At 43.2% G+C, this 11,539-nt stretch overlaps 1 protein-coding gene across 1 annotated transcript; it reads right to left on the bottom strand.

Annotated features, from left to right (window-relative positions):
- Positions 1 to 8,064: 8,064 nt before the first annotated feature.
- On the bottom strand, positions 8,065 to 10,950 carry LOC143637225 (uncharacterized). The gene is made up of 10 exons (XM_077104667.1): positions 10,911 to 10,950; positions 10,604 to 10,830; positions 10,213 to 10,518; positions 9,999 to 10,128; positions 9,780 to 9,887; positions 9,605 to 9,707; positions 9,406 to 9,531; positions 9,099 to 9,292; positions 8,365 to 8,492; positions 8,065 to 8,286 (listed from the first exon to the last, which is right to left on the bottom strand). The coding sequence occupies exons 2-9, from the start codon at positions 10,809 to 10,811 to the stop codon at positions 8,402 to 8,404; spliced, it is 1,266 nt and encodes a 421-aa protein (XP_076960782.1). The 5' UTR covers positions 10,812 to 10,830; positions 10,911 to 10,950; the 3' UTR covers positions 8,065 to 8,286; positions 8,365 to 8,401.
- Between the last annotated feature and the right edge of the window lie 589 nt (positions 10,951 to 11,539).

The following is an 11,539-nucleotide window of genomic DNA, read 5'->3' as shown; positions in this document are numbered from 1 at the left end:
TCTAAAACGTCAGGGCCTTAGCCCAAACTTACGAGCCTTAGCTCAAACACGTTAATGAGTCTTAACTCTAAAAACGTCAGGGCCTTAGCCCAAAACAAAGAGCCTTAGCTCAAAACACTCACAAACATCCATCTTACATCCCGCGCAGCCTGATCATAAAAATCCTTAAACACAACTAAGGCAAAGTACATGCCATATCATGTTAAGGTCTCAGGTCGAGGCCGCGCGCGGAATCATAGTGGATATCTGAGTAACACAAGCTGACATGTAATGGCTAAACTCATACTTCCATACCGCGCGACAACGACGCGCGAAAAAGAAAATAACGAAGGGTTAGCGCGCATGTCAGCATGACCAAGATACTGCGAGAACCACAAACAAAATAGAACAGAGGTTAAGTGAATAATTTCCATACAACCTTGTTCTTATTTTAACGTGCAAGCATATCTTATATCTACACAACCAAACATGAAGAGATGAATGGAAATGCGCAAGATATGAAAACGAGAGAACAAGTTTCATTCCATTGGATCGAAATTTACAAGTATGATGAGTTACAAATTACAAGTATAAAAAATAATTATACAAAATTTGATGAAGGGCTTCTCAAGTCTCCACGTCGACGTCAGCCGCTTCATCACCCTCATCATCCCCCCGCAGCATCTGGCGCGGTCTGCTCCTCATCCCCGAACTGACCATAGTCAAGTTCTTCCTCCTCATTGGAGTCTTCGATCACAACGGTGTCACGAGCAGATTCTTTCGCCGCGCCAGAGCCGCTGGCAGGGGCAACATCCCCAGCGCCACCATCATCGCCACCAGCCCTCTCGCAATCATCAAGCAACTTCTTTAGCGCGCCGAGGTCGGGCTGGTCAGCAAGCGCAGCTATCTGTAAATCATTAGAAAAGTAATGAGTACAAAACACTTAGAAAAGTTAGTCAAGAAAAAATCATTATGATCAAGGTACCTCCATAAGGATGGGGATGGGAGTATTCATATACTTTTCCCCCACCGCGGCCATGTCCGCGCAGGCCGCATCGCTCTTGTAAGGGTACTCGGATGGGTTCTTCCTCAACATGCCATATTCATACCCATCCGTAAACCCTTCAGCTCGGCCCACCAAACGCGCGGCGGCATTGCAGTCCATCACAAGGGCTTGAAACTCGGCGGAATATTTCATCGCCAAAGCGCAGCGAGCCATGCCCTGTGACACCAGCCATTGGCGATCCTGCGCGAGGCCAGCAACAGACGTCTCGAGGGCAGGAACCTGAGAGTTTAATAACTCAACAGTTTCCTTAGTCTTTTTTAGTTCCTCCTTATCAGACGCTGCTGCCGCCAAAATTTTTTCTTTCTCCGCCTGCGCAGCACCAAGTGCTTCCTGGCTAGACGCCGCCGTCGCTAAGGCCTCATCTCTATCGGCCTGCGCGGCCGCCAAATCCCTTTTCAGGCGCGCAACCTCGCTCTCCAGTGATGATTTCTCAGTGATACTCTGGACGATAGCTTGGTCACGCGCCTCGGCCTGCTGTTCCAAGACACGCACTCTGCGCGCGTACTTGGCAACTTCGGCCTCCGCCAACTGCTGCTTCTCCCGCGCAGCTTGGAGCTCATGCCCGCGCTTGATGTATGCGGTGTTGGCACTTGCTCTGTTTTCACTGAGCTCCGCCTGGAGTTTCTCAGCTCGCGCGCGAGCATCAGACAGGTTCCAGGCGGCCACCTTAGCCTCTCGCTGGGCTTCCACAAGAGCGTCGCGTACTTTAACATAATCACGACGAAGCTCTTGGGAAGCAGCGAAGAAAGCCGACCCAGCGAAAACATGGTCGTTCAGCAAGTCCGCGCGGGTGCGCTCCTCCTGATACCTCCTTTCAGTAGGAGGCACGGCATGAGCCCAGAAGTCCTCGCATACGCCCATGGATTGAAAGGAACTCTCTTCATTAATATTCCATCTAGGGCGGTAAACGGGGACACCTTCCTGCAAAACACAAGAAAAGTTCTAAGTCATAAAACATACTTATATGGAGATACGCGCAGCGGACCAACAAATCAATACATACCTGCGGGGATGAAGCAGGAAAGTCAGCGCCAGCCCCACCAGAGGTCTGCGCTGCGAACACTTGCGGCATCGCAGGGCTGGCGCGGTCTCCCAAGGAGTCTTCAACTTGAACCCCCTCGTCCTCCTCGTCTTCTTCAACAGGCCTCTTCTCCTGCGACCTGGAAGGCTCCAAACCAGCCTCGCGGGGAGGGCTGCTTGCAGGAGGAGGCGAGGGAGGTCTCGACGCCGCCAGTTCGGCGCGCAATACGGTTTCCTGCTCCTTGGTAATCCCAATAAGGGGAGATTCAGCACTAGCAGGAGCAGGACCAGAACCAGCGGCGCCGGAAGTGCCGCCGGGAGTATCACCAGCAACTGTTGCGCCAGCTACAACTCCTATGAACAAATAAACAAGGAAAAATTGTTTATGACTGACTCCAAAGGGAAAAATTTAGAAGACATATGTGCAAAACTTACCTTGGCGCAATTCTGTTCGCGCATCGAACATCGCCATAAAATCCATTCTACCCTTTTCAGAGGGTAGAACAGGGGACTTCGATGGAGTCCCCGGCGCAGCCGTGGCACCTTGTGGCGCCTGCGGCTGATCTGTTACCGTCGCTGCCTCTGCAAACATTTAAAGGAGCAAAGGTTTAATAACAATTCAGCCAGATGAAGATAAATAAAGTATACCTGTTGCAGGCGCGGCACTGCTTCTCTCTTCAGCCGCGCGAAAGGAGGAGGCGACGCCACCATACCTCAAGTGGACAGGAGGTCTGCCCACTCTCACAGGCAGAGAAGCTAAAGAAACCTTTGTGGTAAACACCTGGGTTTCCTTAGGTCCCTTCGTTTGAGCATGGGGATGAGCGACAGGGGTGTCCTCTTTTTTCTGTTTCTTACTGGCCCCTGCGCCAGATTTCCCCTTAGCTTTGCGCTTTAGTAGAGGCGCCTCCTCTTCCTCCTCCTCCTCTTCCGCGAGCTCTAGCTCGTAGTTTTCAAGCGCATCTACAAAAACAAGCGACAGAAATGTTAATAAACTTGGGTATTCTAAAGGAATGAGCAGCAGTGCGAAGACTTACCAGGCGCGTCACCGTCAAAGTCAAAATCCAGATCTACTGGGATGAACAGGTCATCGAAGCGATCCGGGAAACCAACCTCCCCAGCGCCAAGTTCGACGGAGCCGCCCTCCACATGTTCATCATAAGCGGCAAGGATGTAATCCTTGGTGACTGCGCAAAGCCAAGTTAAATGATATCAGCAAAAGAACGATGCTCGCGCAAATATAAAAAAAAAAAAAAAAAAAAAAAACTTACACAACCCGTCGACTTGGATAACGGGCTCAAGCGCGCTGTCGGCCCAGAGCCTGCTCATGCCGACCCCAACCAGCGCCTCCTCGCAAATTTTCTTCGCGGGGGATGGTTCGGCAGTCAGTTTCTTAACCCATGCGCCAGTTGGGTTCTTGAGGACACCCTCATCCGCAGGCGCAGAAGTGATAGAGCGCATGGTCATACGGATGGGGATCACACCGGCCTTAATGTAAAAAAACCTCTCAGACCAGTCATGAAGGCTCTTGAATGAAACAGTGGAGCACTTCACTTTCTGACTGCGAGGAATAAAAGAGATCCAATTGTCTTGGATCTTGGCCTTATAAAAATATTGAATGCGCCGAGGAGTGGGTTTCTCGCGCTGGGATTTGCACATGAACTCAAAGTGAGTCACGCGCACGAGTCCAAACGGATGGACTTGGGATATGTGAATCCCATAGAACTTCAACAGTGCACCCACAAACCTTGTCATCGGGAGACGAAGGTTGCAGTGGGAGAAAAAGTGGCTATATAGGGATATATAGCCGGCAGGCGGGTCCGCCGCCGTTTGCCCGGACCTAGGCAACATGCAGCCAAACAGGGTGGGAAAGCCCTGAGAGGTGATCAGGTTGTCGAGATCTGCCTGCTTCAATTTGCAGGGGATTTCATTCCACCTTTTGGTGGCCTTGGTCCTCCCTACTTCCTCCGATGTGGTCTCAACAACCTTCTTCCCCTTCCCCTTTTGCTTCAATGTCGACATCACCACAGATTTCACACGGCGTCTTCGAGAGGCAACGGAGGTGATTGAAGGGCTAGACGAGTATGAACTATCAGACATACAACTGTAATAGCCGATAATCGAGGATTCGAATCGATGTAAACACTCAAATCAGAATGTGAAAGCAGAAATTTGAATTTTAGCAACAATGAAGATGAAGATAAAAATTTCCTAAGGGCCTGCTTTTATAGGCCCAGGAGAGAGAAATGAGGCAGCTGATCGGGTTTCACGCGCCCCCACTCGCAGGGGCAACCCAACGAAGGCGCGACACGTGTCCCTAACAGCTGTGTGAGGGGACAAAAAGATGTAACCGACCTGCCACGGAACAGAGACGCGCCCCCACTCGCAGGTACTAACCAATGCGAGTGCGACACGTGTTCAACACAGCTGTGTGAGGGGACGTGAAAGGCAACTGTAGCACCTCGAGCACACGAAACGTCTGACACGTTTACGGCGCACGTCATCACCAACCAACCACGTGTTTGGACCTTTCGTTTTCAACCAAATGGATAGAACTTCGCGCGACGATGGAAACAACCAAGAAAACGACAAAACCCCCTATAAAAGGACAATTCAGTGAGTCTAATATCTATCTTACCACGCTCGCGCAAGATAAGACACACATTAGACTGGGGGGGCTTGAAGAGGTATGTACCCGCCTCAACACCAAGCAAGGCGGGTCAACCCACAAGATAAAGACATTATGAAGGCACAAAGCCAAAACCCAGGCGCATCGCGCATACAAAACATGCTCAGGCATCATATGCTCGCGCATCACATACGCGCGCGGCGCATATCGCATGCTCTTGCACATCACATATGCTCGCGCGTCACATATGCGCGTGGCGCACCAGCGCGCGGCGCATATCACACGCTCGTGCATATCACACCTGCGCATGAAATATCTGCGCGTGAGAATAAAAAGAAGACTTCGCGCATTCTCAGGATGGGCGCATATCACACGTACACATAATCAACCTCGTCCTTATCCAAATCAGGATCAGGGCAACCTTGATTGTGCACGTCAGACACTCTTCTAGAAGGCATCTTTTTAAGGAGTAAGAATATGCTGATGTTGACAGCTGCCAAATGAAAGGTCGACAACTCAGCATGACACATGTGCTACCACATGATTTCAACCAACGAGAAAGCGCCAGGTGTCCCAGAGGACACGTGGCGCAGTGCGATTGGAGGAGGCCAACGAGGCTGAGCCCAGCCAGTGGAAACCCTAGCACTATAAATACAGCATCAACTCCACTTTGATGACATATTCATTCACACTCAATCATTGACAGTTACAAGCAGTGATATCACATTCAATCATATTGAATTATATTCACTCACAGTCAGTTACAGAAAAACACACAGTCACACAATCAAGAGTATTCAGCGATTCAGCAATACTCTTGAGATTTCACTGACTCACACTTTATTATCTTCTCCACAAAGATACTGATTCTCACGCCGGAGGGTTACCCCAAAGAGGACCCCTCTGTCCCTTTCTGAGGGGTAAGTAACGGCGCTGTTCATTTTGTAGGTGGAAGAACACGGATTCAAAGGAACCATCGGTGAAACAGTTTAATCATACCCGAGGAAAGTAGATCTGCTACCAGTGAGTAGATCCACGTTTCTTCATATACCATGATGAAAAAGAAGTCTCTTTAACATGTTACCTAACAGTATCTACATGACCCACCATTCCTAAGCTTCAAACCAACCAAGCCGATTTGTATATTTTCCAAAAAAACTAGTTTCTACTCAACCTGGTTTTGACCAAACCGGATCAGTTACAAGTCTAGAGGTGTACAAAACCGGTTTTAAATCCAAACCGAACCGGTTTGGTCAGCGGCTGGTCAAAACCGGTTTAGAAGCAAGTAAGATCGGCCTGGTCACGTCGGTTCGGGTCGGTTTATAAACCGGTTTTTCTCAAACCGGTTTGGTAGATATTAAGGGGAAGCGGTCATGAAAGTGAGGGTTTTTTTTAACAGCTCTAGAACCCGAACGGGTTTGGAGTTTGGACTCACAAGCCGATAATATCTTTGATGAATCATTGTAAATATAGGCCAGTCCAACAACATCACTTGATGTGGAGGGAGCCTTCCTAAATTAATTCCTAATTCAAAACCCTCATTCCATTTTCTTCATTTCCATCTTCAATCAATGGCCGTGAGCATCTCAAGAAATACGGCAAAGTGGCCTTAGTCGTCCACTGCTCCGTCGAATCCGCCTTGGAGAAACTCCGGTTCAAGCAGCTCGAATCCGTCTTCGATAAAATCGGTCCGAAGGAAGAAATGGATCAGGAAATTATTGGCGGTGCTTTGTAATAAGGCTTTGTTTCCTTTGAGAGTTCCGGTTACGATCGCTCTTACGCCTCCGATTGCTAGGTTTTTAGCCAGGAGAAGGATTATTATGTGATGATGAATTTTTATTTGTTTTTTTTAGGCCAAATGTTTTGGGGCTTTCTTATTATCAACTTATTATATATATATGAAATGGTTATTGGTATAACTTAATATTAAGTAATTCTACATTTCCTCAGAAGCTTGTTTTGTTGAATGACAAATTCATCTAGTGTTTAAGAATTGGGATTGCTAATGTAAGCACCTTAGCATGATTATGCTTATTATGTTTATAATACACCAAGAAATAACTGAGCGATATCAAACTGCTTATTGTAATGTAAACAGCTCGTTTCACCTACAAATAAGTTGACAAGCATGATCCCTCATTTCATTGTAACATTCAGTACCGCTTGTTCTTAAAAAAGCACAATACGCAGATAAGTTGTTAAAACGCATACGTATTTCTTCTTTAATTTTCGGGCCTTATCGGAAAACGTTAAGCACCAGAACGCATTTGTGGGTCAGCTCTTTGCTTATACAACAATTTTTGTTCCTCGAGTGTGAATTTTTTTGAGGATATTTGGTTATGAGTTTGGTTTGTGAATGAAAATAGTTTTTGTATTTCCTGGACCATATATGTTTACTCTTGAGGTCTGGCCGTGTTATTTTCTTCAAGTTGTTGATCTTTGTATGCTTACATGTATAACTATATAGCATATTTGAGGGGTTTTTTTTGTTAAAACCAATTTAAAGATTAGGCTTTTAGAATTAGTAACACAAAAAAAAATATTTGATCTTTAACATATGTTTCTTTTTAATCTTCATATCTAATTTCTTGTGATTTTTAAAACGGCTAACTCAAACTCTCAACATAGAGCATTGTAGAGACATCTTTACATCACTTTTGGTACCACTAATTAATTGATGTGTGGAAGTATTCGCCAATGTTGTTCCGCTAATTAATTGCTTTCAATTAAAACCCTAGAATGAACCTACTGGTGAAGAATTGAAGGTTGAAGAAGAAGAATTGAGTTCATTTCGGTTGTGGTTCTACAAGGCATCGATGGTGGTTGGTTTCATGATTTATGTAGGTGGTGTCCATATATTGCATGTTTGATCATAGCTATGACAAATTGCTTGGGCGAATTATTCGTGAATGGGATGCATGTTACATTATTATTTTGAAATACCGATTGTATCATTGTATTTAAAGTTAAAAAAACTTGATTACATGTGGTAGTGTGCATAGTGTGGTTCATTGCAGTTTGAATTAAACCAAAACTTCGGTTTATAGATTTTTGAAACCTTTTGGTTTCAGCTTTTTGGGTTTCTGATTTTGTTTTGGTATTAGTCCGGTTTCGGCTTTTTCAGTTTTTGCTATTTGAGTTTGAAATCTTTAGCTTTAGGCCAAAAAAAAAATAAATTCAGGTATTAATAATTATGTTAATTATTTAATAATTATATTTTCAGGTGAAGTAGAGTAGACTTTTAACTGAACGTGGTTGAAAGTGCCTAAAAGTTGACTACAGTTTAATAATAATTCTGATGTGTTCTTTGAGCTTGATTCTGATACAAGTGGTGCTAAAACTCGGCACCATTCCTAATGTTTATGGTTTTGAGTATTATAATATTTCATCATTCATTTTGGGGCTAGCAACACTTATTTGCAAAACAAAACAGAGACAAAAGGATCTAAAACAAACAGCACATCATACCATAAATTAACCACATTCTCACAAATGTTATCATTGTCCCTAATCATCCAGCTCCAGCTCCAGCTCCTTTCAAAACTGCTGCAATTTCCTCCGCAATCAGAGCTATACAAAACACTCCCAATTACACCTACCAAATCAACAACAGTTATAATAAGTCGAAACACAACATTAAGATCAAGCACATGAAATCAAAGGCTTGGCTTACTCATGAATGAAAACAGATATGGATGTTGAAACCAATATCAAGAAGTTGGCCTCTGTTGCAACACCAGATCATCAGCAGAGTAGTAATCTGCTATGAGCCGGTACATGTATGATGGATTATGCCCTCCCCTGCAAACAAACAGAATTTAATGAACAATGCAATACTACACACACATACATATATGGAAGAATTTCATATATAGCCCTACAAACTTAGAAGATATCAAATAAACCAAACTCATTAACAGACTTTAATAAATGACCGTTTTACCCTTGTCTAAAAGTTCTAATGTATGCCCATCTTTAACTTCAAAATTTGCTATTTATCCATTTTTAGCTTAATTATTTTCCTTTATAACAAAAACAAACAGAAGTCGGTAAACAGATGCGATGAACCGATGCAATAATATGCTCTAATGCGATAATATAATGCACTAAGCAGATGAAGACAGAGACAGATGTGATTACGGTTGGTTCGACTATCTGGTTCAAGTTAGATTGCTTATCATGCGATTATACCTGTCTCGTTTATCTACCCATTCAAAAAAGAAACGACGATTAACTTCGTCATCAAAATCCAAATAAAAAATACGGTTGAAACAAATATAATGAAAAGGAGGGTAGAATGGTCTTTAAAATAATAATTCATTAAATTTGGGTATATATGATATATTTAATTTTGGTTGGGTATATATGAAACTAAACCTGTAAATATATATAGACAAGTGAGCTTACGTGTCAGTAATAAATAGGCTGACGAGCTTTGGCGGCACATAATCAAAAACAGGGTTAACAACATGAAGAAGCGGGGACCCGGTTCCCGTGCCAAAATCCATGCAATCTGAAAACTCGCCGAAGTCCAGCAACTCAGATGGAGACTTGAGCTCATTCAGCAACACCTCTGGGTTATGAGGATACAAAGGACATAACTGTCATTTGCCCCAAAACAACAATCATTACAAAAACTAGGCTTTCAGCATACCTAAAAAGGTTGTACAAAATCATACTAGTTATGTGCTGGGAGTGTTATTAGTGATATTACCTTGTGAATGCCTGCGAGAACAACAAAAGGGACAGCGTGCCTTTGAGCCGCTAGTGCAACCATATTTAACCCGACTGGAGCTATCACACCGCCATTTGCCATGACAGCATGGGCCCCAACAATCACCTACCATCATAATAACATTCTAAAATGTAACTAAAACAAAAGAAAGCAGTTAAGTTGATGATGCAAGACATACCATGTTCACACGTGAAATCATGGCAAATACAGCAGAATCAGTAATTACTGTTGTCTGCAGTCCTCTAGCAACTAGTTCCTTTGCAAGAGTATGCCCTTGATATCTGTACAACAATAACTCGTTTAATAAGCTTGTAAAAAGAAAAGAAGAATATAATAACATCTCTTAATCAAACCTTGGAGCACCCTCGGCTACAAACACCCTAAATGATCTTTTCTTTTCCTTAGCAGCACAAAGAAATTCAATTACAGTTCCCGAACTGCCTAGCGTTAATATAACCTCACTGCAGATAGATAATTATAATATAAAAATAATGATACATACGACCTACTAGTTAACAAACATGCCTACTTATATAAAGATAATAATAATGAAGCTGGGATGAAAAGAATACTTATGATGAATATGCTCGACAGCCTGCTCAGCTATCAGTTCATGACAGGTGGCAATATCTTGAATAAGCTCATTGACAGCCTCAATCACATTATGCTTTAGCTTCCGACTCCTTGAGTTTTTATCAGTAGCTGCATGTAGAGCATATTAGAATAAGTGATAAAGCAGCATAATAATAAGATTTAAGTTTGTAGAAATATTAGAGAGGCAGTTACATTTAGTCTTGTCTTCAGAATCACCAGCAGAAGATGACGAGTGGTGAAGAGCTGCTGATGCTGATGCTGATGCTGCTGCAGAGTGGGGTGGAATGTCTTCTAGAAGAGTCTGCAAGGAAGGAGGCCTGAGGGTGGTTCTAGCGGCAGCGGCAGCAGCGGCGGCTGATACAAGTGGATGATTGTCTTCTTCATCGTCATCACTCAAGCCTTGTAAGTTCAAGCCGCCAATGGAAGCCGTTGTTAGTGAAACATCTTCCTCTCGGATGATATGTAGCACACGCCTAACAATATTTCCAACAGCAACTTCTGCAATCACAAGTGAAATTGGTGTTTCAACCTTCTTAGGCCATAACAGTAAAAACAACTAAATAATAATAACTAAGTAACTAACCGACGAGATTAGCTTTGGTGAGTTGTTCTCCGATAGCCTTAATGGCATGAATAAGAGCCCCGGCTTGATTAAGATTGGGGAGCCTCTGCTGGGAAATAACGGAGCGCAGAAGCTCAGCCGTGAGTTTGGCAGTGGTCTTTGAGCCCTCAATCTTACGCTTTTCAAGGTTGTTTAAGAAAGCACTAACTAGGGCATGGGTGTCCGGCATGATGATGATTATCCTTTTACTTCAATAAAGATGATTCTTCTGTAAGTTATCCGGTCACAAATAATAAAACTATAATTTCAATCAACAATTAATACTTACCACCGTCGAATACTCAGACGAGACGAGGAGGACGGAGAAGTGGACCACCACCGCTGGTTACTAATCACCACCACCACCGTCGGTCGTCAAAGAAATCAGAAGGTGAAAAAACCGCTTCAATTTTGTTAGGGTTTCAAAAGTAATATGGCAATGTACATGATTGGAAATACTGAAACCCGGGTTTGATAATAATTTTGAAAAAATACACGTTTTTTGGGACGGGTTTAAGATTTTCAGTATATCTAATCACCCGATAACATTGACCTATTTACGATAACATTGACCTATTTATTTAAATTATGTACCCGAATTACCCAACATAACTTTTTTTTATATATATGATATACATTGAAAATTAAAATATTTTAACTGTATTTCATTATATGTTTCCCATTTTTCATTTAGCCATATCAGTTTCGTTAAAAAAAATCCATCAGACCATAACTTTTTGGTTTCCAAATTTTCATATTCAAATTCTAATCCATGAGAGATGTCGCAATTCTGAAATGCTCGTCTTCTCCTTAATCAATTGACGGGACGACAAACTGTCTTAGTATTGAAAGCATTTGTAGCTTTTTTTTTCAATATATGGATTACAGTTTTCAATGTCATTTTGATAACCAAATTAA

This window comes from Bidens hawaiensis, unplaced genomic scaffold (assembly GCF_021521415.1).
Source record: "Bidens hawaiensis isolate Kalapana, Puna unplaced genomic scaffold, B.hawaiensis_p1.1 tig00008152_1, whole genome shotgun sequence".
NCBI classification, from domain to species: domain Eukaryota; kingdom Viridiplantae; phylum Streptophyta; class Magnoliopsida; order Asterales; family Asteraceae; genus Bidens; species Bidens hawaiensis.
Note: the sequence above shows the minus strand (reverse complement) of the source record. Positions and strands in the feature narration are given on the sequence as shown.

Excerpts from the sequence above, each read along its gene's own strand:
- LOC143637225 (XM_077104667.1), bottom strand. The coding sequence starts at position 10,811 with ATGCCGGACACCCATGCCCTAGTTAGTGCTTTCTTAAACAACCTTGAA. Across the intron at positions 9,293-9,405 it reads TTCTCGCAGGCATTCACAAG|TTATGTCCTTTGTATCCTCA; the intron begins GTAATATCACTA and ends GGCAAATGACAG. Across the intron at positions 8,493-9,098 it reads AGCCTATTTATTACTGACAC|GGGAGGGCATAATCCATCAT; the intron begins GTAAGCTCACTT and ends GTTTGTTTGCAG.